The sequence below is a fragment of the Notechis scutatus genome, chromosome 1 (assembly GCF_049901735.1).
Source record: "Notechis scutatus isolate UNSWTSFEM ecotype Mainland chromosome 1, rNotScu1.2, whole genome shotgun sequence".
NCBI lineage: Eukaryota > Metazoa > Chordata > Lepidosauria > Squamata > Elapidae > Notechis > Notechis scutatus.
The window spans coordinates 294,301,320-294,327,946 of NC_142009.1; the positions used below are offsets into that span (position 1 = coordinate 294,301,320).

The following is a 26,627-nucleotide window of genomic DNA, read 5'->3' on the forward strand; positions in this document are numbered from 1 at the left end:
GTCCAAACAAGCAATCCAAAATCATTCACAGGTAAATCAGTCAGTTTTTCAACCCAGGGATAATCCAAATATCAAAGTCCAGTGTCAAAAACAGCTCAGTAACAGACTTACATTAAATCCAGTAATATCAGTCAATTAGAAGAAATGGAGGAACAGCAACACTTTCCAACAGAAGGAAACAGAGATACTCACTCAGACACACTCTCTTCTGATACTAAGACTAAGACAATCCAGGTTTCTGGCTCCATCTTATGGCTGTTTGAAAAACCACACCCAATTGCAGTTTTGGCAATCTCTTCAAGACATAGTACTAAAATGTTTATCCTGGTTTATATATTTCTAACCCAAATACCTGTTAGGTGACTTATATTCCTAACAGCCAGCACTAATCTTTCAAAGATTTTCATAACTAAGGATTTCAGAGCAACCAGTCTCTAGTTATTCAGCTCCTCCTTCGGGTTTCTTTGGCACTGGGATAATAGTAGAGTGAAGCAAGAAGGAACATAACACTTCTATAATGATTTATTAAACATGCTGGTGAAGATGGAGACCAGTTGATCAGCACAAGCTTTCCAGCAAGAAGGGGGGAAAAAAGCCTTGTCTGATCCTGGTACTTTTCCAGGCTTTTGGCTATGAAATAGTTCTCACAAATCTTTTCTGTTATCATCAGAGGTTGGGGCCCCAAAGAGATAGTCAATTGTGGAAGGCTTGGCTGTTGTTGGTGTATCTAAGATGGAGATGGTGGTGATAGTTGATAGTGTTTTCCTCTCAAACCTACAGTAAAACACATTCCATGTCATCTGCCAGTTGTCGATTCCCTTCAGCATTGAAAGGAGATTTGCTCTAACCAGTGATATTTTTAAAGGGTTTTCCACACATTTGCTGGTTCATTTGTTGAGAGATGATTCCTCAGCTTTTCAGAGTACCTTCTTGTTTCTGCTCTGATCTCCCTTGTTAATATATTTCTGGCCTGATTGTACAGCATTCTAGCTCCTTTCCTGTAGTCACAACATAGCTGCTTGAATTTAGCTATGAGCCAAGGCTTATTGTTACTGTGTATTCACAGGCTTCTGGTCAGCACACATAGGACTTCACAAAAACTAATATATAATGTTACAGTATATGTGAGTTCATCCAGTTCTGCAGAAATTATCTTCGAAAATGTTCCAATCTGTGCAATCAAAGCAAGCCTGTAGCTTTAACTTTGCCTCCTCCATCCAAGACTTCACTGATTTAATTGTTGGGTTTTTTGTCAATAAACAGGTGAATCATACAATGACCAGAGTGTCCCACAGCTGCTCATAGTAAAGACTAATAAGCATCTTTTAATGTTATGTAGCAGCTGTCAAAAGCATTATTGCCTCTAGTAAGACAGAATGTCTTTCAAAAATTTTGCTATCATGTGTGGAAAGTTAGGTTGGCATTTCCAGTTCAGAAAATAACCACCATGTTAGAAAGTAACCAGCATTCCATAGAAGGGGTGGGATTTTCTTCCTCTGTCAAAAATGAAGAGACTTCATACATAGTATGTACATAATGGAAATCAGTAGGAAGAAGACAGCATTTTTTCCCCTCTAAGCAATTATGAAAACTAAATTATCTTGAACAGTGTGATGCACTTCTGGTCAGGGAACAATTTCATTCTATTGATATTTTCTCAGTGTGTTGTGAGGCAACTGTATAAGAAACATGATCAGAGCTCTGTTTATTATCAATCATGAGAGTATTAGCTTTTTGAAAACTAAATATTAAGGAAAATCAAAGCTCCTTCTAGGGCTATATCCAAATGGCATTTGGAATTTAAAAGCAGGCAGATTAATGGGAAAGGCCAGCAAAATAGCAATAGTTTAGGAAAACATAAAGATGGAGAAACATTGTCTGAATCTGGTAAAAAATCGTGGCAAACCAGATGTCCTGAAACAGTAAGTTACAAGTGTGACAGAACCATCTTAATTTTGCACAGTATGAATATTGCTTCAGATACTGGAAATAATACAGAGTTATCAAGAGTACTAGCCACTGATGGCTTTATTTTCTATAGAATTTCTCCAGTTCCCCTTTCAAAATAATCCTATTGTGCTAAATATACAACCCTGAACTATATTTGCTATTTATTTCCCATTCCTCGTCTAAAGTTTAGAAACTCCTGACTACCCAGTTTTTGCTTTGAACATCTTAATTAAGATTTTACTAGAGAAAACAGAATACTTTGGCACTCTAAAAATATAAGACCCATTGAAGAGTGCAATTATTATCATGGCTTTCATTTTGGGATTCTTAGGATAGAAGCACAGCACTAGAGCTTGACAAGTGAAACTTTTTTTTTTTTTTTTTGCTTTTTTGTTATGAAAAAAGAAAGACATTCTATTTGATTCCCCACATCCTTAATAAATGCATATTGTGCATATTGGCTGTTCCTTATTAGTCATGTTTCTCACTAGTCTCATTCTCATAGCTAATACAGCCCACTGATCATGGGCCTGTGTTGTAAACATCCATGACATGTCGGTTTGTTTATCCTTATAGTCCAAAAGATACATGACAAAAGAAGAGGGAGAGTGAGGAAGGAAATGTCAAAGTTCTTACTATGCTTCGCAAAGATCATGGGAAAGAGGAAGCTTGTTGAATTCTCAGGTCAGGAAAGCTTTTGAAGAATTTCAGGCTGTGTGGCAGTTCAACCCATTCCTTGACCAAGAGGCCTTGCTCACAATCCCTCATGTCTTGGTCACCTTCTGAATGGCTACTGCAAGTACTTGACATGAGACTGCCCTTGAAAAATATCCAGAAGCTTCAGCTAGTACAGAAAGTGGCCATGCAGGCAGTTATGTGTATTTGTGGATCAGTGCACATTACATTTATGCTCTGCAAACTGCATTGGTTAGCATTATACTTTTGGATCCAATTCAAGATGCTGATAATGACCTATAATATCCTTCATGACATGATACTGGATTATTTCATGGACTGCCTCTCCCTAATTATATCTACCCTTCCTGTTAGGTCTGGCAGGAGAGGTGATGCTGTCTGTTAGGGAATGCTATTTGGTGGACCCAAGAAGAGAGCTATTTCTGTCATGGCAACTGCCCTTTGAACTGTCACTATCCTGGAGATCAGATTGGCTCTGACTCTAACAGTCTTTCATGCCATAATAGTTTTGCCATCACGTATGAGGATCTGGGTGTATGGTAAAGCCTGCATAATGGCTATAATGGTTGGTGGTAGTTCTTTTTCAGAGGTGGTATTCAGCAGGTTCTGACCAGTTCTGGAGAACTGGAAGCAGAAATTTTGAGTAGTTTGAGGAACCGGCAAATACCACCTCTGACTGGCCCCTCCCCATCTATTCTCTGCCCCCCAAGTCCCAACTGATCGGTTGGGTCTTCTTTTGTTGCCCTGTACAGGAGAACGGAGCTGGAAAGCAGGTTAGTGGGGTGGGGAGGGAATGGGATTTTACAGTAACCTTCCCCCAGGAGTGGGGGGGGGGAATGGAGATTGTACAGTATCCTTCCCCTGCCATGCCCACCAAGCCATGCCCACCAAGTCATGCCATGCCCACCAAGCCACGCCCACAGAACTGGTAGCAAAATATTTTAAATCCCACCACTGTTCTTTTTGCATTTCAGTCAATGCTTGTATTTTTGTATGGTACTTTATATTGTTTTTACACTGTTCTTATAAATTACAAATAGCAGAATAAATAATTCTGAATAGACACAGAATAATTTTTCATTAGATTGCTGTGAATTTGGGAATTTTGAAATAAATATTTAACCTGACTGCCTGGACCCAACTGCTTTTAAGGTGGCTTACAGAATATACCTAATAATATGTATATATTACACAATCGGAATTAAAAAAATTAATTAAAATTATAGCTACACATGAAAGACTAAAATTGTAAAAGTATAGGCAATGATGTTGCTGTATATTAGGGGTCCCCAAACTTGGCAACTTTAAGACTTGTGGACTTCAATTCCCAGAATTATGCTGGCTGGAGAATTCTGGGAGTTGAAGTCCACAAGTGTTAAAGTTGCCAAATTTGGAGACCTCTGCTGTATATCATTAATTCCCAGAAGTCCTCTAAAAGGCCATGTTTTCATCTGCTTCTTGAAAGCTACAAAGATAGGAGTTACGTTACCAAATATCTTGAGTCTGTTCCAAGCTGAGCACCTGGATTTTTATATTTGTTCTGAAAAATCAGTATTAATCAGCAGCACTGGAAAGAGAAAGTTTAAGATAACAGCAACACGGTGTTTAATCATTCACTTCCTTGTGATTTAAAAGTGCTCCATTTGAAATAGAATATGTTTGTGTTCATACAACTGTAGGCAAGCAAGAAGCCAGAGTTATGTGAATATGTAGTGCTTAATTGGTTTCAAGATCAGATTTTTCTAATTATCTCTGTGTATATATGTTGTGGTTTGCTGGCAGCAGGTGTGGATGGCTGAGGTCTCAGAGAGCGAGGACTCAGATGAGGGGCCTGTGTGTGATGCAAGGATGTGGCCAGAACCATCAGGGAGTAGAATGCTGCCTTCGGAGATTATGGAGGCTGACAGCAGTGATGTAGATGGTCCCCAAGGAGCCTGTGCCCAATGGGTGTGCACGCAGGGCTGCTCGAAGGAAAAGAGAAGCTGCAGCAGCATGGGCTACTCGGGAGTAAGGCTGCAAGGTAATGGCCCCTCCCTTAAGAGATGAAAACCAGCTGAGAAACTGGAGTTCTTTGCAGGAAGCAAAGAAGTTGTTGCATTCAAACCTTGTGGATATTCGGAATATCTTGGTCAGTGTTTGGAGACTCTTTGTGTTTGAAATATTTCTTAGTAACTTTATCTAGTATTCTTGGCAGTCTTGAACAACCTTGGCAAGGCTTGTTCATATCAGAGACAATTAGTTTGGAACAGCCTTTTAACCATGAAGGAATGGAATTTGTAAAGAATCATTAAAAGGTTTTGCTGATACATCTGTTTCATGTTTGTTTCCTTTGAACAAGGTTTGGGTCAGAACAGTATATGCCTTATCATGCTGTCTGAATCCCATTCATTTAGTTAGTTAGTCATTTTCTGAACTCCTTTACTATGTAGGCCTGTTACGTGTGCACCAGGATAAATATGCAGGCTCCAAGTGAGGAAATCACTGTTTTTAACTTTATCTAATAAACAAAAGGAAAATAAAATGTTTGCTGGCAAGTTGTATATGTAGGACCATTTTAAAAACAATTATATTTTACCTACAATGGATATAGTCCATTTTCCTTTCAGAACTCTGCAATCCCATTACTCACATTTCATTTTTAAAAGAAAAGGTAGCTTGGAATCTAATTGCGCTCTTCCACAAACATGGGCAATTTCTGTTGATGAAATGAGAAGGGCAATTGACTGTCCCCCTGTAGTTCATGTGTAGCCTCAAAAGCATTTCAGAAAAATCTCTAAGATTCTCAAAGAGGTTTGAAGAATCTTGAAAAGATGGAGAGAGGAGGGCAGAAGAATCTCTACTAATCTGATAAGATTTTGCCCTTTAACTCTAATTCTAGGGTTCAATTGGAGATTCTTTATATTTGAAATAATTAAGAATATACTTTAAAAATATATATATTGTCCTCCGCCCTGGTATTAAATAACCGTATTTTCCAAAGAGCATCCAGTAGATTTCTGAAGGAAGAAGAACAAATTCAGCAAATCCCCATGGGAAGTAAAGCATTTTTGAGAATAGGCATTTTCCTCTGCCCTTATATATTTGTCACACTTCTTTCCCACATCAATCTCATAAAACATTCCTTGTCTCACACTTTGAAATATTGATATTATCCTACAACAGAGATAAAAACACAGCTGAGCAATATAGGTTGGTGATAGAATTATTTGCAATACACAGAAATCTCTGCTGATGTGTAGGGTTGGCACAGTATTAAACACATTACTTTTGCTGACAGGCGTTTTCATTTCCTCTCGCCTCACAAGTGAGGGGAATTGGAAAGAAATCTAGTTTTCAATTCAAGGCCCATTCAAGAAAAAATGTAAACCCCAAATAATGGCAGAATTGGCAGCAGCAAGTTAAATCAAAAGGGACCACATAGGAAATTTATTTCAAAAGCTATATAAATAAGGAGAGGAAAAAGGCATATAATCAGTCTTTCAGATTTATGCAATCTTCAAAGAAATCTCTTTCAACAGCCCCACTCACCCCATATACACCACCCAAAATGTCTGGTGTTCACACAAGAGAGAAAGAAGCAGGTCAAATGACATATTAGGACATGTCTTGCATGTGAAGGAATTTTCTCATTTCTGAAATCGACATCTGTGTAGAACATAACAGAAGCTGAGAAAATTTCCATTCACCTGCTCCAAACATCCAAAGCCATAATTATTCCCAGTTTTTGAAACTGAAACCTAGAAAGACTTTTACTCCTATCTACACAAAATATTTCTGCTGTTGCACATTTACATAAAACTATGGACTCCAGCTTTATCCAATAAATTGCAATGGAGCTGGCTTCTCAATTGTTTCCTGGATTATTATTTTTTAAAATTGCAGGAGAAATTCAGACATTGTTAGCATGTTTTCTCTCATTCAGCACTCTGGATACTCATCTTTTTTTTCTGAATGCAGACTCGAGGCTTTTCTTCTTTCTAAAGGTATATATATATATATATATATATATATATATATATATATATATATATATATATATATATATATATATATATACATACTCTGAAGTTCCCTTCATGATCAGCATAGTGCATAATTAAATTAAATTAAAACGTCATGACAAATCTATTTGGGAAAAGTTGCCACTGTATTTCCCAAAAATAACATAGGGTGGAGTGTGGAAACAGTGACAATACAGATGCTGAACTAGATCTCCCAACCTCTATTGTTATTACCCATGTTGGCATATTTGGATTTATAATCCAGCAAGATTTGGAGAGCCACAGACATAGCAGAATTGAGCTAATAGTTTAGATGGTGTTAAGGAAAATGCTATTGTCCTTCCTGAATGTTTATTTTGTAGTTATAGTTACTTTAAAGCATATTATTAGCATTAAAGACTTAGCATGAATTTAAAAAGAAACCAGGTTTTTGTAGTATTGAATACTCTTTTAGATAAATATATAACATCATGGTCCAATTTCGTGAAATTGTCATTGAGAAATGACAATGACACTTCATATTTCTGATGACATCTATCCAAATCATTCCTTTCCATTCTGCTACTGATCAATTAAATTTTGCTTAGATCCCCATTCTTCCAACTTCACATTCATTCTACCCCCTTTCTGTACCAGCCTTCATTTTAATTTGTTTTTATATAGACAACAATATGAATTTTCTTGCACATTTTTCTATTTAAGATTGACATTTTATCTAATACTTTGATTTCCCAAATGATTTTCTCTGATACAAAACATTTCATTACATTTTTATATACTTTCTGAATTGCAAAACTGTAGACACTAGTATGCAACTGTATAATTGGATAAGTTATATTGAAATGCAGACAGCGCAAATTTCTTCTTTTGTGGGCAAGCCAGAAAATAGGAAACATAGTACAAAAGAAAGGAAAACTGGTAAGGGAGATCCAACAGTCAAGGAAGCTTGAAGGAGAATTAGGTCAGAACAAGAAAAAAAAGAGAAACAGAAAGCAAATTTTACATACAGGCAACAAGATCTAAGTCAAAAACCAACAAACTTTCTGCCTGCAGCATCTTTATGCTTTCTGTTTAAAGTACTGCAGGAATCAATGAAAATAGTCAAATGTAACATAAGAGAGTTCAGACAGGAGAGGGCAGAGGCCCTCTTTTTGATGTGGGTTGGTCAGGAATATAGACAATATAAATAACATGAAAAAGTAACGGTATAAATCTTTGGTCAGCATTACTTTGTACATTGCTCAATAGGGAAGAGAATGTATTTAGCATACAGTTTGATATAGATACAAGCTGCTTTGTCAATGTTCCTCCAAAGTTCTGAGATGTCAGTGAATCTTCACAATTGAGTTTGTTTATTTATTTATCTATTTATTTATTTATTTAACCCATGTGCTGTCCATCTCAGCTTATAACTGATAAAGCAACAAGATAAAACATGAAAAAGTTAAAACCATAAATATTAACACAGCAATTGACTTAAGAATGAATGAAAATGGCAAAGAAGTCATCAAGATGCATTTAGGGAGGAGGTGGGGGTCTTATCTCAGGTGGGACCTTAACCATCTCCTGTATGACACACACACCCCTTGGGGCCCCAGGCTCAACTGAAGAGCAAGATTTTCAGGGCCCTTTGAAATGCCAAAAGGGGGAGTGTGGATCTCGCCTCATGGGGCACGATGTCCCAGAAAGTCCGAGCCACAGCAGAAAAGGCCATGAAAGATGTTTGGTATTGGAAGATGTTTGGTATTAAACAAATAACATCTAGCTCCCCTTTCTAAAACTATATGGATAATATAAACACATGAGTCAGTATAGACTCACCAGTATGAAATATCTAGTAAGCTTCCTAATGTTGCCAAGTACTGAGAAAATGGCTGAGAATAGTTTGGTGATTTCTTCTGTGTTATTGTTTATATCAGATGTAATTGTTGAAAAGAATACATATATTTCTAACATGGAATTAATTCTATACACCCAGGACTGGAATGTGACCAAACCATTTTTTAAGTCACATACTAAAAGTAGGCTGGTCCTCTGAAAGTAATGCACTTTTACTTTATCAATTGGCAAACTTTCATGTAGGAAAACTTTAAAATAGTAGTCATTTAGGAATATCAGAGTTTATGTTGTAATACAGAATGAATAACATAAGATGAGATTTAACGGAAGAGAGGAGTTATCAGGGAACACCATGTTAACAACAAAAATGAAATATATACTAATGAAAGAATTGTCTGATCAAAATTTGCAATTACATTGTAATTTTCAACATTCTCCAAACCTTAGGAAATAAAATGTCTCCATATTTTCACAAAAAAACAATGAACGGGATAATCACCTGAAGGTCAGACAAGGAATAATAGATGGAAACTGAACAAGGAAAGATTTAACCTGGAAATAAGGAGAAACTTTCTGACAGTGAGAACAATCAACCAATGGAACAGCCTGCCTTTGGAAGTTGTGGGAGCTCCATCACTTGATACTTTCAAAAAGAGATTGGACTCCCATCTGTCAGAAATGGTGTAGGATTTCCTGCTTGGGCTGGTGGTTGGACTAGATGACCTACAAGGTCCCTTCGAACTCTGATTATCTGTTATCTGTTTATCTGTTATCTTTGGAGTTATGTAGTTTGTTCACTAGCTTAGAAGGGATTTGGAATAGAATTACAAAGATATATTATAGGTCCTTTCTACATATAGAAAGGATATGAATATATTTAGCTTAGATAAATGAGGAAGAGGTGGTTTCAGTAGGAGACTGACTTCCAGAAAAGAGGTGGGGAAAAAAGAGCAACCCATTTTAGAACTAGAAACATTTGGGAATAATTGAAGTTAACAGGACTTTTTGTTGACATTTAGATGCTCTAAACAGAAGCTAAAATGGGATTTGGCACCTTCCCACTCCACTGTATAGGTTCTGAAGAGTGAAAGGAAATAAAACTAGAGGGTTTTGAATGATGAATTTCTCCCCCTCCCACTACAAACACACCCTACTCCTACACACTAATACTGTGCCCATTCATGTCAACTGAGCAATCAAACAACTTGAAAGGAATCATGAGAGAAAATAAAAACAAAACTGCTTATCAAAGGCAGAAAATGTAATGAGTTTTAAAGTTTCTGACCATTTTGAAAGAGATGGCTACTCTGTGGAAATAAATATGCATTCTGTTCAAATTAAAATTGCAATGGGGCTAAAAAGATGAATATAAACTATGAAAATGTATTTATTATTTTCTGAATATTTATAGCAGACCATTAGCAAGTTGTATCTGGCTTAGTCCTATCTCTTTCCATGTATTTTCATATCAACTACATGAATTTACTCTACCTGGTTATCTCTAGATATCTTTGACCTGGACTCCAATAATCCTTTACTCCTCTAATCCACCACACATTGTCCAGATTATTTGAAGTTTGCACCATTTATCTAATTTATCTAAAAGGGAACATTATGGGGAAAACTTCCTTACGTATTCTCCAGGGTAGCAATTCTACTCTGGAATACAGTATTTTGAGCACAGGAACCTATCCTATAGATGATTGATCTGATTTGTGTCCATGGTGATTCCTGGCAACTGCCCAGAAAAGTGACTGCAATTTTCTTGAGAGATTTCAGAAGTGGCTTGCCTTTGTCTCCTTCCCAGGGCTGAGGAAGAGAGAGTGACTATCCCAAGGTCACTCAGCTGGCTTTGTGTTTAAGGCAGGGCTAGAATTCACACTCTCCTGGTTTTCAGCTTTAATCACCATGCCAAACTGGCTCTTGGTTTGTTTTATGATTTGTTTTCTCAGTATGATTTATGACCCACCTTTATTTGTACAAAATAGTGTACATTATTCTCCTATTCCATCATAAAAATAATTATGTGAGAAGAGTAGGACCAAGAGATTCATCCTGCCAGATTTGGTGTTTAAAGGAGGACTAAATAAGTTGCCTTATTTTTAAAAACATCTTTATTTTACTCTTAGGAACATTTTTTTCACGTCAATGAAGTATCAGTTTTTCCTTGTTATGAAGATTCCATGTATCTACAGAAGAACTTAAGAACAGCCTATTTCCATGTTGCTTTGATTATTGTAGCATCAAAACAATGATGCTATAATAAGGGGAAAAAATAAAATATCTGTATTAATGTCAAAAAAGATAATGTGTGAAAGCACCCATGTGTGAAAACATCTGGGTAAAAAGCATCTGGAAAAAGATGGGAACCAGCAAGCAAGGCTTAATTCCTAAAACAAAGGGGCAGGCCAGTACACACAGGAGCCAGCCAGTAAGATTTACCATTTTTTTCATGGATGATCAAGAAAGAAAGATGGAAACAAGAAATATGGAAACAACTGATCAGATCTTATGGTGGCCATAAGTGAAACCAAGCACCAACACCTCAGCAATCCAGATTTGTTACCAACCTTCTGCAATCTATCCTGGAATTTCTGAAGTTTGCTTAAGAAACAGCTGGAAACAGCATGACAGATAAGGCATTTTTGCATCCCAACCAAACTAGCCCAATATTGTTAGTTTGGTTGTTATCTCAGCTAAATCTCTTTCTCATCACCTGTTATCTGGTGTTTTTAACAGGAAATGCCACAAACTGTGCCTGGGCCTGTATGGAAACAATATAATCTGTTATGAGTTATTTTCCCTCCTGACCCAATTCACAGATTCTAATGAGCTTCTCAGTAAGCTATAAGCTAAGAAGCTGACAACATAAATGCCATCTTTCCTGTGAACTTATCAAATATCCTTTTATAAATTAGGGTTTTTTTTTTTGTTTTTTGCAAATCTCAGTTTACCTACAAATGTAATTTATCTACCACCTGAAACCCATTGAACTCCAAATGGATAGAGTTGGGAGATATAAATAGGGATAATAATATATTGCCCTATTACTGAACAGGAGTGTTGTAAAGATTAGCAGGATAACATATGTGAAACACTTTGAACACTTTAAAGTGCTATATAAATGCTAATTATTATTACTGTTACAGCCCATTCTGGGTTTTATAGCAGATGCACAGAGAACCCACAATGTATCTATAGTTTTTCCTACTTAATGGATAAGCATTCTGCTTTGTCTGAACATCTTGCAATTAAAGAGTCCTACTAATTTAACTGGCTCAATGTAACTTAATTTGTACATCCTGCTAACTAGAATTCATTGGAAACAATAGAACATACCTTCTTTCCTTTCAATCTAAAAGAGTGGAAGAGATTTCTGTACAAAATATGATAATTACATACATGGTTATTTTAAACTTTCATAATGTATATAGTACAGACCCTTAGTTGATGACCATTTCATTTCTCATCATATTAAGTGGAACATCTAACAAACTGTAGTATAACTTTTCAACATACACCAGAAATTCTAAAAAGCAACACTACAACTTTTCAAATTATGCAGTTTTAAGGTAGGCATAGCAAATTTGATCAGTGCATACATGCATACCATTTCCATGCTTGTTTCATTTACATAATTAAGAAGCACTTAACAGAAAAAACTGTGCTAGATAGGAATTGATCAAAATCAGGTATGGATGCAATAGATATTAGAAAAGTGGTATTACTGCTCAGTTGCTTCTGACTCTTCATGGCTTGGTAGACATCAGTTCTCCAGGATTTTATGCACCTTTGCATTTTGTGACCTCATTCTTGTGATATCATTAACAGCATCAGATAATCTTATCTTCTGCCAGCCTTTTTTTAAATGCCTTAGATTAGTGCTTTCAGTGAGCTGTCTGTTCTTACTTTAACTAGTGTGGAATTATTTGATCTGCTTGCTATCTGTAATATATTATTGATGTAGAAGCCCATAAAGAAACAAAATCCAGTGTGGTCAAAGTATTACTTGACAATGTTATTAAAAGAAAAACCTAGCCATGAAGATAATAGGAAGAAACCCAAATTTTGTATTACAATATATTAGAGCAATGAAGATGCAATATTTTAAGATTATTATATAATTTCATCAAGTTTCTGGCTTTTTTTATCCCATGGAAAATACTATTACAACATTCAGTGTCAGATTTCTAGAGATAACAATATCAGAACTCACTACATCAGAACTTTTTCTTTTATAAGAATTCATTCTTCCATTCACCACTCCTAAATAGATAATATTAGTCTATTTGTCTTCTGTCTAATACATCTAGTGCACTATTTAAAATTATAACCATTTTTAGAAGAATTGTTTCTTTTTCTTTAAAAAAAAATTAAATAGGATCTTGTATGTTTAACATAAGCATGGAGACAAGCCTGGGTTATAAATTGAAAAAAGATGAAGGACTATATTTCTTGGCTTACTTCATCTGAAGGTCTTCTAAGAGAGAAGTCCTCACTGCATCCTAAAATTATGACACTGGGAAAAAAAATCTCAAATTAAATACTTTCTTGGCTAGCTGTTCCTGAACTTATTTCCTTCATTCTTTTCTTTTTACTTTTGTAAATGATCCTGGTTGACAAACAAGGAAATAAATACATGGAGAAGCAGATTAAGGTTTTGCTTATATACAGTATAAGGAAGGGAGTATGTGAACATGTGCATGTCTAATTAAACTAAATGCAGTGTATAACTTTCCCTGGAAATATGAAGTATCCAGATCATTTGTTCACTCCTCAAACAAGGAACAATATATTTCGTTGTTGTATAGACAGAAAGTATTCCACTCCATCCATTCAGTTACTTACAAATACTTTCAGCTGCCTAGCATTTAAACAATGCACTGACTGAATTGAGATTTACGATGTATGAGAGAGGTTTGGTAGTCTTACTTCGGAGTACTTCCTTGCTGTAATGAGCATTTTTCTAATCCTGACTTGGGGGATAGGATGATTATTTTCTCTCTCTCTCTCTCTCTCTCTCTCTCTCTCTCTCTCTCTCTCTCTCTCTCTCTCTCTCCCTCCCTCCCTCCCTCCCTCCCTCCCTCCCTCCCTTCTTCACATTTATTTACTATTTATTTATATGTCTGTTTAAATTCAGGGCAGGGAACATAACCAACACACCTTCCAATTTTTCCCAAAGCAACAATCATTTGAGGCTCAAAGTTACCCAGCTAGCTTTCATGGCTAAGATAGAGCCTGAAGTCAATAGCTTGCTTTCCAGCCTGGTACCTTCACTACTAGACCAAACTGGCTCTCTGCTGCCTCTGTGATATGTGTGATGACTGGTAATGTCCTTTTAACACAGGAGAATTTCAGTGCAACAGTTGTTTGAGTCCTTGATTGCATTTATCCTCCTATATACTGTAGAATGACTAGCCCATGAGAAAAATAGTCATAATTTTCAGTCCTTAATATTTTATGAGCCAGATTGGTAACTCTAGATACATATTTGGGATGAGGACTTTAGCTAGTGATCACAGTATGGAACGTCTTCATGCCATGTCATTCTGATTATTTCTGAACATTTTTATGCTTTTCTGGAAGAGCTCTCAACCCGTGTTCTAAATATCTCAGCTGATAGATTGGTGGAGTAGAAAGATGGAGCACAATATGTTTTCATCTCACTTTACTCCATGCCTCTCTTCTGCTTCACCAACCTGTCAGCTGCACTATTTTATATATTTATTTATCAGATTTATATAGCTGCCCTTCTCATAAATTGACTCTGGGCCAAGTGACAAGTCTTTAGGGTTTAGTATTACTCCTGTGGTCTAGTATGTTATCCAAACCCAAACTGATTGTTAACTGATAGTTAAGCAACAATTACTCATTCAGCAAGAAGCAAGATTCACAAAACACTATCCAGAATCTAGAACTGATGTCTAGGTGAGTACTTTAACTATAGTTAATGCTAAGCAACAATTAGTATAGCAGGCAAGCATGGTGAATGCATTACACAAACTGTAATTAAGAACACTTTTACTTTTTGCCATAAGTGATAAGCTTTTTGGTTTAATTGCTGTCTCATCTGGCAATTCACTTGTAAATGTATCTGACAGTTTCTTTCAGCTTAAACACTGAGAACAGAATTCTGGATTTCAAATGTGAAGACTATCTCAGCTCAATCTTTTCAGACCCAATCAAAAGAAAATCTGCAGTAATGTTAGAGATAAATGTTAGCATTCAGTGGCAATTTTGTTCATTTTTCTTGGAAAAAAATATCTGTATACACTTAACTAATACTTTTAAAATTTTTGTGCTAGAAGCAAATATTCTAGAAGTGCAAGAATCACCAATATTAATGGCTTTTAGGTTAGTTTAGAGGAGTTATTAATTGGGTTTTGAATACTGTGATTTTTTTTCAGTCTAGACATTTGGTTGAGTAATCTTTTTTAAATTCCATTTAAAAGGTTAAGGAAGTTTGGCTTGATCACCAAAATAACAAAGATAAATCATTAGGATCCAAATGTATCCAATTACTTCTTTTGAATTACTTTACTTCAGCATGAGAAGTGAAAGAAAGGGATTGAGAGAAAACATAAGATGGCTAATTATCTTTTTGCAATTTGAGATTAGAATTTTGTTGATGTTGTTTTATTTTTGTGACTGCTAAGGACCACTGGGTAGCATTTGAAATTAAATGACATTATAAGGGTTGTTGACAACAGGCGTAGGATTTTCAAATACTTGCAGGGGGAGAATTATGGAGTAAATTGTCTGAATGAATATGGATCGATGGGTGGATCAATGAATGGATAAATAGATACATAATCTGCCCACTTCCTCCAATGATAGTTGTTTAATATATGAGTTACCAATGAATTATAAAGCTGTAAATATAATCCCCGACAATGATTTCATCTAATGGTTAAGGCACCAGACTAGAAACCAGACTATAGGTTGTAGTCCTGCCTTAGGCATGAAAACAAGCTGAGGAGAAAAGCACCTTTATCACTTCTCAGTTTTTTTCCCCAAAGATGCAAGTTAATGAAATATATGATCAAGTTTATTAGCACTACATAACAATGTTATCTAAAGCATTTCACACTTCTGAAGAGACTCTAGGAACTACTTGATGGCCACCTTATGCCAGTACATATGAGGATCCCAACCCCTGAAATGAAAAATAGGTTGGGAGTTACTCATTTTAAGTAGTCCTTGACATTCCTTCTCCATCATGACTTACCTCATTACGGCAAGTAGATGGCTGAGTGGGAGGTTGCAAAGTAAGTTGTCTGATGAGACCAAAAAAAGAGGACAAGATTCAGGATTATAGCTTTGAAGAAATCAGATAAAGATGCTGAACTTTAGAATCAGTACCTTGGAGAGCAATTCACAATGAACTACAGTATGTATTGTAACAGGAGCTTCTGGGAGAAGCTTGCACAGTTTAACAGTTTGTCTATGAGAATCCTTCTGGGACTACCATGTCTTCAATATTTTACCAGGCTTTTAAAAATGGGTATTATATTCCTTTGTGTTGATTGGCTTGCATAGGGACAGAAATTGGCATAAAAATCAGGAATCTGTTTGGAGGAATAGAACATTGTAAGAGGAGCTTTAGAACTTATGTAACATTTGTGATAAGTGAGATCCTAGTAAAGTTTCTGTAAAGTAAAACTTGAAGTTTTTCTAAGGCTTACTTAGAAAGAAAGTCTCATTTTCTTTTACAATGATTTTTTTAAATGATGTCTATAAATATGTGTTAATTGACAATCTTAGTTTAATTTGGAGAAAAGGAAATAGGAAAGGTCTACATAAAGTAAGATTGCAATTGACTTTTCCAATTTACCATTTAAGTCGCTGAAAGTCAACATTATATGTTGATATCCATATTTTTCAATTACTTCTTCCATTATTTTTTTTAAAAATCAACTGCTTTTTAAAAAAATCCAACTTTACCTTGGATGTTGAATACATTGCACTATTTAAGAACTTGCAGGATAGGATTCTTCCTTAAGAAGTTTTCAGATTTACAAAAAAGAGGAATGCAAAAATGATGAATTTTATTCTGAATACTTAATACTTTCATTCTGAATATTTAATTTCCATATTTTTTCTCAGCCAACAAAAGAAAATAATTGAATAAAGTAATTTAAGATTATACTTGGCACCATAGAATGTCAATATTAAACAAGGTTTAATTGGGATGACTATAAATATTACAAGATGTACTGTTTGTTGGTATTGTTGACATTAGAGTTGGAATACAAGATTAAGATAAAAGTTCTAAAGGCAGATTTATATGAATATAATATATTCAGGTCCTTCCTTCCTTCCTTCCTTCTTCCTTCCCTTCCTTCCTTCCTTCCTTCTTCCTTCCTTCCTTCCTTCCCTTCCTTCCTTCTTCCTTCCTTCCTTCCTTCCTTCCTTCCTTCCTTTTTATTTTCCTCTGCTCACTTTTATTATGTGCCATCAAGTCATTTTTAACTCTTAGTGACCATGTAGACCAGGAGTATCAAACTCGTGTTGTCATGGCAACATCACGTGATGTATCATGACTTCCCCCCTTCGCTAAATGGGTGTGGGCATGATGAGCCATGATGCATCCGACCCACTGGCTGCAAATTTGACAACCCTGATATACCTTCATGAACATCTATCCCTATCCCTTTTCCTATCCCAAGATCAGTGTACCTCCATTTTATTACATTCTTAATAAAACAGTATTAGTATTAGTATTGTCTTTCATTTATTTATGTATCTAAAACTAACTCAATGGATTGTTGATCAAGAAATTCATTTTTCCTTAAATATTTTCATTTGACTTTTTTGATTGTGTACTTGATAGATTTTTCTATAGATGATGAAAAAGAACTAAGAAATAAGTCTGGGAATTCATGTTGGGAGTAAGAAAATGAAAAGGTGGTGATTGAAAGTCTGTCTTTTTTGCTAACTGGCTGTTTATCTCCACTTATGTGAACCTCTTTGTTTCCCTAGCTTTCTAATCCAAATGATGCAAGCTAAAGATTTCAGATGGATCATGTACATTTATTTACATAAGTATACACTTACATCTTTTAACATTGCATTCTGAGCAGAGGGTTTATGCATTAGTATGGAGCACCTTTCTATTAATGTTTTATACTACATCCTCGCCTATCAGTTCTTTCTTCATTAGAACATTTTAAAATAGATAATTATTTCTCTGTCGCAGATAATATAATAGATAATTATTTCTCTGAAGCCCTAGATACTACTTCCAATGGATCTGCAATGTTTACAATGATGGGAGAGGCAAGTTATAGAACACATGGGAAATAATTGTATTAATTATATTTAATATGCACATTTAAATTCAGTTGAATCATTTTAACCTTTCCCTGTATTAAAATGTTGCAATGTGTGTACAGGCACATCACCTGAAGCATGAATGATCTCCCCCCCTCCAAAGTTATATAATCCCAATACATTGGCCAAATTGGGGGAACCTGAAGATCCTAATTGAGAATGTGACTTAGGGGACAATTACAGACGATGTTGCAAGACATTAGTGTCTAGATATTCTATAGTTCCCTCTATCTCTTCCCTTGTCATATGTTTGTTTTGATGAACAGCTGTTAAGAAACCAAATTAATTTGGTTGAGGCCTAAGAAACGCGGAGAATTATTTCTCTCATTTCATTTCCTGTGTCTAAATAATTAGTAATGGTCTTTGGAAAAGAAATGTGTACAGCATGGAAACCAGCGAACTTTGTTCCATGGAACAAATAGTATCTCTTGTAATGGTGATAAGATAATGGTGTAAATGAAAAACAATATACTTTTCCTCAGCACTTCAGTTGACTAGCCTGAATAGCTTGAATAGCCTATATAAAATGTTCAATCGATTTTGTTTCAGATAAACAATTCAGACAAAACAGTGTGTGAAGTCAAAAACATACCAGAACAAAATAAAACACCACATTAATGCAGCAACTTAGTAACAATGTGACAAGAAATTCAGCAAATGATGCTTTCTCAGTTTCTGCAAATGAAAAGATTACGTTGCTAAGTTAAGACATCAGAGATTCAGTTCAAAATCTCTACTTCCATCTGAACCCTAGATACCCTTATAATCCGATGCCATTGCTCCCACCCTGTCATCCATAATTAGGATAAGTCAGGGAAAAAAGAAAGAAACACCAGAACATACAACTGATTTTAAAAATTAACTTAAAACTATAGGAATTTCTGTGGTGGTTTAGCCCACAGGTTTTTATCTTGCCCAATGTTCTTTTATGATACAAAGATCAGGGGAATGTCATGGTGCTTTTGGGAAATCACAAACCTAGGTTGGACAATACCATTTCCACTTTCAACAATTAACATCAACACATAGGGCTGGTGCTTCCAATTCAGGAAGTAATAAGCAGCCAACATCAGTATTAGTGACTATGAAAGCTTGATTCTATCCAGACTCCTTTCAAAACTCCCCAAACTGGCTACTGTGGTTACAACTGGTAGAAAATGCACTAAAGCATAAATTAAAGCACAAGAACTAATGTCATTGCTAGAATTATGCCAGCTGGTGGTAATGAGGCTTATAGTCTAACTCATCTGGAGGACATCAGGTTGGAGAAAACTGCAGTCTACTCGTGTGAGAAGCTCGGTGTTGATTCCCCAATCTTGAGCTCACTATACTTGGTGGTGGGGGGAGGGAGCCTTCTGCTCTCTTCATCCTGTGTCCTCCCATAGTACAAAGCACTTTTCTTTCTGTCTCCTGCCTCAGTAAGGACATAGCTCTTCCTCTTCCCTTGAGTGTTGGCAACCATAAAATGGTAAATTCAGAGAGTCCATTGAAAAATGGCTTTCAGGTTCTAGTGGCGCAAGCTTGTAGTTCTGTGCATTCAGTGAAAGAGTTGATCGCTCCCTCTACCTATGGAAGCAGAGCTCCTGTCATCTTTTTAAACTGTTGTAAAATCAGGATTTCGATTGTAATATTTGTGTTTGGGATGGGGTGGGAAGGATGGCGCTTCCTTCTCACAAACTTGGATAGAAAGGAGAGAAGAATTAAAGACATGTTCAACAGCTGGAAAACTCCCACTATCTTCCCTATAATTTCACTCTTCCCCATTTATGCCGAAGGTAATTTTCGTCCTCAGCACCGATTCCAGACAGTGATGATAATCTGATGGATAAGGTGACCAATGCATTAGAAATTCAGATGAGCTCCAAAAAAAAATCAAATGCTCCTTTCTATTGTTATTCTAAAAAAAAAAAAAACAACCTCTTGTACTGTAACTTGTGTCTTGAGCCAGCCAAGGAGCAAAATCTCCACCGATCTGTATCGGTTGTAGTTGACAACAGTAATTTGCAATAATCACCGTTCGGAGGCTAAACGTGACGAACGGCTTAGGTTACTTTCCTTGCCACTTTCCCTATATTTAAGTTTTACGATTTAAAGAGACGCCGCTCATCAGAATAAAGAGAGAGCGAGAGAGACCGTAAGCGCTGGAGAAGCTGTATATGAATGGAGGGGGTGGGACTGCAGGTTCCAACTTCAGCCCCTCCTTTCCCGGGAACCAGCCAGTCCCTCTGCAGGGTGTTTGGGCTATTCTGATTGGTTCTCGGGAGCGATCCAATTTGCATCCGGCTCGCCCATTTGTGAATTTGGTTCCCGAAGTCCTCGCTTCACTTCACCTGGGCTTCCTAGCTGCCTTCACTTTAATTGAGCAACCCTGAGCATCCTGCTCCACTTTTTTAAAAAAGAAAGGAGAAAGAAAAGAGAAGAGGGGGGGAAAAAAGACAGGAAAAAGAAAGAGGACGACGGCTCGACTCTGATTTCTCTCTTGTGGATGTTGGACTTTTCTCTTCATCTCTCCTTTAAAAACAAAACAACACCTTTGCTCCTTCAGTTTGCTCCGTTTGAGTTCCTGGGGAAGATCTTGGCAGGCCCTTTTTCCTGGGCAAACGCGCTGCGAGATCTCCTCCGCTGCCGTCCCGCATTCGAGGAGAAGGCGGTTCAGTTTGCCGAGTGCCCGTCCGTTGCTGGGTGCGTGTGGGCTCCCCGGCGCGTGTCGGTGTGAAAGAGGAGATCAAAGCATCCCCGCAGTGCAACCTTTTTGTCCGTGGTGAAGCAACCAAGCCAGCAACTGGAATTGGGATAAGCCGGTGTCGGGCGAAATCAAAAACCTTTCTAAGGTGTCGGGCGGCATTCCCCACCCCACCCCCACCTCCAACTATTTCCCCCCCTCTTCTCTCCTTCTCCCTTTCTCCAGTTAAAAGTGAGGCGACGGGAGGGGGACGGGTAAGGGGAAATCCCTGTGGATTGTGTGAACCTGGAGAGAGATCGTGACAGATGAGAAAATAGGATCCTTCTCTGCTTAGTACGCAGTGGCTCCGCTGGTCCTTCTTAGAAGCTTGCTACGTCTGAAGGGAACCTTACCCTCCAAAAATACTCACCCCCAAAAAAAAAAAACCTCCCAACCCACCCAAACCAGCACTTGGGATCTAGCAGCGGTTGTCTTCGATTGCTCGCTCCTGTGTTGCTCGGCTTTCTTAACCCATTCCACGCCCGGTCCATTGTGGCGCGCAACTCCCACTTTGGAAGCGACGATTCCCCCCTCCACCCACTCCCGCAACCAAGTAGGATGGGGACTTTGGCATCATGAACCTGACCCTCTTTTCCCGGTTGGAATTTGAACTGCCCGGCCCGTAGGTGTTCTTCCTCCTCCTCCTCCTCCTCTTCTTCTTCTTTCCGGGTTTTGGTTCAGTGCGCTTTGACCATGCGGTGCACTGCTTTGAGAACAGCACCAGGACGCTGTCCCGCGTGGACCCTGTGGATGGGCTCCCTCGTCTGGGGATGTATCGTAAGCTCGGCGCGGAGTTCTTCCGGCGCGGATTTGCCGGCTTCTTCGTCCGCCACTTCGCAGGTTCAGCAAGAGCATCATTTCCATGGCAGCAAGCACCACTCCGTGCCGATTTCGATCTACCGCTCTCCGGTCTCTTTGCGGGGAGGACACGGTGGGTGCTTCTCAACGCTTCCTTTTGCGCGGCCCGGCCTGGCCCGAGGTGGTTTGCTGGCGCGGGGAAAAGGTCCTTGGGTTTGGGGAGCGGGGAGAAGCCGAACAGGTGCCCCCAGGGACAGCGGGATCGAATCGGAGCCGCGGAGGAAGGGAAGAAACTTTCCCCGGTCTCTTAAAAACAGCCCTAAAGCGGAGGACGGCCTGCTCGTTCCCGGCCAGCGGGGATATTCACAAAGCCTTGCTTTCCAGCAGGGATGAGTGCCAGGGATAGAGCTGCCGGGCACCAGAGGATTGGAAGGAGGGGGGGCTTCTCCTGGGCTGTATGCTCAGCTCTTGACCCTGGCAGGTGGTCGGGGAGTTCCTTCCTCCCTCCCTCTCTCGGCTCCTGTCCCTTCTCCGCCTGCTCGCACCTCACAGTGGCCGCGGCTTCCTCTGGCCTAAGAACTGACCGAAGGAGCCTCCGCGTCGCAGGATGCCTCGTCCCCGGTTACGGTTTTCTACACTCTTCGCTCCACTGGAGGAGGAGGGCCGGGAGGGCAGGCGAGGAAATAGGGGAAGAGAAAAGGTTCTGTGCAGTGGCGATGCCAGATTTGGGGCACCGGGAATGATTGTGGGGGAGTAGGGGAGTCGCCCCACCTTCCCCCCACATTCAGAGCTTATTTTGCTGACCCACGAACCGAGCTTGCTCTTCTTCCAACTGCGAGACTTCCTCGGGCTTTCCTTTTCTCGACACGAGGAAAATTCGTGTTTAATAACCCAGCGGAGTTACTGCCTCTCGGTAGGTTCTGGAGAAGGGGGGAAAAAAACAGCCCCAATCCCTCATTTAAGAAAGAACCGCGTGTGGTTAGTGGGGAAGAGATGGGGGCTTAGCGTTCCCATAATATCAAAAGCCTGCTTTGCTTCCCCAGGGTGCATTACATTAACTCCCATTGGCTTCAGTTTGTACCACATGTTAAAAAAACATAAGTCATGGTTTACAAACCACAATGGATATGCTCCATGCAACCTGCTAAACTATAAATAAACCAAAGGTTGCCTTAAAGGGTTTTTGAAGCCAAGCTAAGCAGGGAGAAGCAATGCAAATCTGAAATTGAATGTAGGCATGTAGATGTGGCCTGAAAGGAAAGACATCAAGAACACTGGTTACAGTTTTTAACTTTGTTGAAGGGGCTTTCTTCTCCCCTGCCCAGGACTAGTATGACAACAACCCATTCCATGCAATGAAGAGTTTGTTCTAGAGGGAGAGAGGGGCTAACTAAAGCAGAGGTCTCCAACCTTGGCAACTTTAAGACTAGTGGACTTCAACTCCCAGAATTCTCCCCATAGCTGGCTGGAGAATTCTGGGAGTTGAAGTCCACTAGTCTTAAAGTTGCCAAGGTTGGAGACCTCTGAACTAAAGCCTACCTAAAAGTCATAGAAGGGCCAGGTATATGGATTGGAAACTCTAGAAGTGATCTGAAAAATCCATTAGAAATAATTAGGGAGATGACAAAGCCTATTTACGTGACTAGGCTCACTGAGATCAATGCAAGTACAAATAGGGAACAAATAAGCTTAGGATATTGAGAGAGAATGAAATGGGTCACAGCATTTGGAAATCTTTCTAATTTTCTTTTATTAGCATTTTAAAACTTAATTCTGATCTTTACTATTGATTAAACACATATTTGGTTTGAGGCCCAGAAATGACTTAAATGACTCTTACCGTATTGATTTTTAAATGTTATTTTAAATATGTCCTTTAATACAAACTTCATATTTTCATTCTTAATCTTGGCACTAGAAATAAGGCTAATAGAAACAGAAGGATAATGTGGAATTGCAGTGCCAGTCCTTTGGAGTAGAATGCCATGCATGATAGGCAGAGATTTTGAAATGGGATGTTGGTCCCAGGATGCAAAATGCTTGCAACAATACTCCTAAGGATTGGAATGATAGACTTGGAAGTCTAGCCTGTGGACATTTATTCTCTTGAAAGGGATGGCACCCAAATCTCAGGGTTCTTAATCCAGGGAAATCATTCCATTTATAAAGATAGTGATTCTACACTCTACATATTTTACATTAAATAATATAAAGGCATCAATCAAATCAATTTTGTGGTAAATGGTTTTTTTTTACTTTTAAATTGTTTTAAAGTTCTAAATTTTATATTTTTAAACTGAAATGCAGCTAAGATACCTTTTTATATAGGTAGATATCAATCAGTAATAGTTTTGTGTGGTAAATTTCTAATGTGTTCCCTTAATTAAATTTGAACCTGAATATTCAGCATCAAAATTTTGCATATTGCATCCTTACCCAACCTGTTGTCCTCCAGATATGTTGGACCAGAGTTTCCAACCTTTGGGCCAGCATAGTGTTGGCTGGGAATAATGGAAATTCTGGTTTAACACATCTAGGGGATAGCAAGTAAGGAAGGAGCTCTGATTTAATATACTTAAGTTATAGTGTTCATAAAGTCCATAGAAGTCATGCTTTTTTATACAGCATTGGAAGACAAGTGCTTTATAAGCTACCTTATTTCTCATTTCTGTATGGGACACTTGCAAAAGAATCTTCTGCATATTTTACCTGCTTTATTTAGGAGTTGGTTGAGGTCCAGGGAGCTTGCTCTCATTTAAATAAGATTTTTTATTATTATCCCAAGGATAATACTGGAAATATATTTGGATTCATTTCTTCCACTCCCACCTTCAAGGATTTTTTTTTTATTAATCCACATAAATAATGACTATTGTCCATCCTTTCTGTTTTATTTGATGTATTTTATTGAAGGTCAATAAAATTTTAGTGGAAGCAATTACTACAGATTCCTAGGTACCTGATATCGTGGTAGCTTCTTCTTGGGGAATAGAATTAAAACTGTGTGAATTGTGTCTGTATCTGTATGAAGGAGAGAGAAAATAGCTGATCTGAAAAAAAAAGGGTAAAATGCAGAGAGGAAAATGTATCAAGGGAGAAATAGGACAGCTTCCTCCTCCTCCTCTTCCTCCTCCTCCCTTCCCCCCCCCCCCTCCAAAATCCAATGGGTTGTGAAGCTGGAAAGGAAAATCAACTGGTACTAGAAGCTGCATAAGTTTCTTAGTTTCATTGCTATTTCCTGAACAGAAGAGACAAACTGAGGGAAGGAAGAAGGAAAGTGTTGTCTCAAACCTGGAACATTAGCAACAATTCCTGTTAGAATTAAATTCTATTCTTCCTTCATAAAGGTTATACTCCTTTCCTAATTGCTGCTAATGTTTGGCGACCTCTAGAGGTATTCTCCCTTCAATCCAATGGAGAGATACCCACAGTTTGAAAACAAATTGAGGAGATAGAATGCATTGCAGGAAAGCTAAGAAGAAATGAATGATAAGGTGAGCCTCCAAATAAGCCAGTTTAGGATTGCTACCATGTTTTTTTTAACCATTTATTTATCACACATATGAACAAAAGATGTTCCTTCTAGCGACCATAGCAATTTTCTAGTTTATTGGGACTGCAACTCCTAAAATTCAGAATATCTATGGAAGTTGTAGCCCAATGATACCTACAAAGCACTAAGTTGAAGAATATTGAACTACATACAGTGTTTGTGGAATAGGAGGAGTCAAAGTCTTTGTCTATTAATAAAGGTCATGGTGGAGTTAGTTAAAAACAACTTCTGTCATCATGTAGAGATGCATGTTTCTTCAGTCCTGTTGCTTGTTAGAAAATTATAAAAAAAATCAAATCATAATTACAACTTCCCCCTCATTATCAGCCCCATATTTTTAGCTTTCAAAAAAAATGCTGGTTCAGCCCATTTTTATAGATATGTTGGTATACAATTCACAAGATATACATCCCGATCCAGGACGTTGGACATCCTAATACTACATGTTTAGGAATCACAAATAGTATACTTTTCCATTAAAAGAAAAAAAGTTTGGTATTATTGGGATTTCAATGGTTGCAGGGAAGGCAAATTAATATGTCCTCTCTGGGATAAAGCACACTTGATTTTGTAAGGTCTGCTTTGCCATCTTTGCCAAATTAAGGTTACAAATACAATTTGCAAAAATCCAGAAAGCCACTGGATGGTAAGAGAGTTCGTTTCTGATACATTTTTCCAACTATCTCTAGAGGATCTCTAGACTTTTGTACCCTGGATATAGTAGCCCAATATTTAATCAAGTACATTTTGGGGAGGGGGGAACACATTGAACCTGGAAGATTTAAATAAGCTTGCTGTTCACTTCTTCATTTGCTGTGTAGGGAAAGAAAACAAAATGTGAGTTCTGACAATTCTTTTCCCTTCCCGTTGCTGCTTCTATAAAAGCAATTGCCTTCATTTCTCCTCAGACACTTGATTGGGAAGAAAAGTAGGAGTCTCCATCAATGAATTCAAGTCCTTCGACAGTTTGAGTTTTTGCTCATCTCTACAGTGCATGCAGATAACTTGGATTGCAGTTCTCTTTGGAATGAACATGAGAAAAAAAGGGATTACAAAGACATCTGGTGTCTTATCAAAACACATGCTTAATTTATATCAGTGTTTCCTTCTATGTTGTACGATAGAGTTGCTCAAAAATTGGATGAGTGACAGTTTTGCTGACTCACATTTCAAGAAAGTAGAGTGAAGAGCGGGCTGTCTGTGTTTATACACAGTATAATTTCTTTGCAGAAAGGAACATATTATTTTTTAAAAAAATAAGCCAATCTTGCCATTTTCACAAGACTAATAGCAAAACTATGAACAGTATAGAGCATAGAAATCCATTAAAATAATATTGTTAAATGTTAAGAGCACCTATCTCTGTACTGTCTTGAGTGAGTACATCTGTTAGTGTTAAGATTAGGCAGCCCTTCTTATTTTATTCCAAAAAAGGCCTTTGGCATGCACAGGACTGCAGATGTAGCATGTGTTTGCTGCTCTTTAAAGCACCTCTCTACTATCTGTTTTAGGCACAGCTACTTTAATAAGCTGCAATATTTGCAGTCCCACAGGCCTCAAAATATCATTTTGAAATTATATCTGAAGTACTGCAAAGTTCTAATTAATATGACTTCACAAAATATTTGCTAACTCTTAAACTTTCCTACTCTGTCCCTTTATGGTATTTAACCATGAGCTAAGAGAATAACCATACTCCCGATTTATAGCATCAATCAGATATATCCCTAACATG

At 37.8% G+C, this 26,627-nt stretch overlaps 1 protein-coding gene across 21 annotated transcripts in view; it reads left to right on the forward strand.

The window, feature by feature from the left end:
• The window catches only part of NRXN3 (neurexin 3), a 1,270,300-nt gene that overhangs the window by 803,400 nt on the left and 440,273 nt on the right, over nucleotides 1-26,627 (forward strand). Inside the window, exon 1 of one of the 21 annotated variants that reach the window (XM_087952033.1) lies at nucleotides 20,955-21,472. The exons of the other annotated variants lie outside the window; for them this stretch is intronic. Coding sequence (XP_087808159.1) covers nucleotides 21,235-21,472 — 238 coding nt within the window. The 5' untranslated portion in view covers nucleotides 20,955-21,234. Of the gene's footprint in view, nucleotides 1-20,954; nucleotides 21,473-26,627 lie in introns of those variants that run through there. 21 annotated transcript variants of the gene reach the window in all.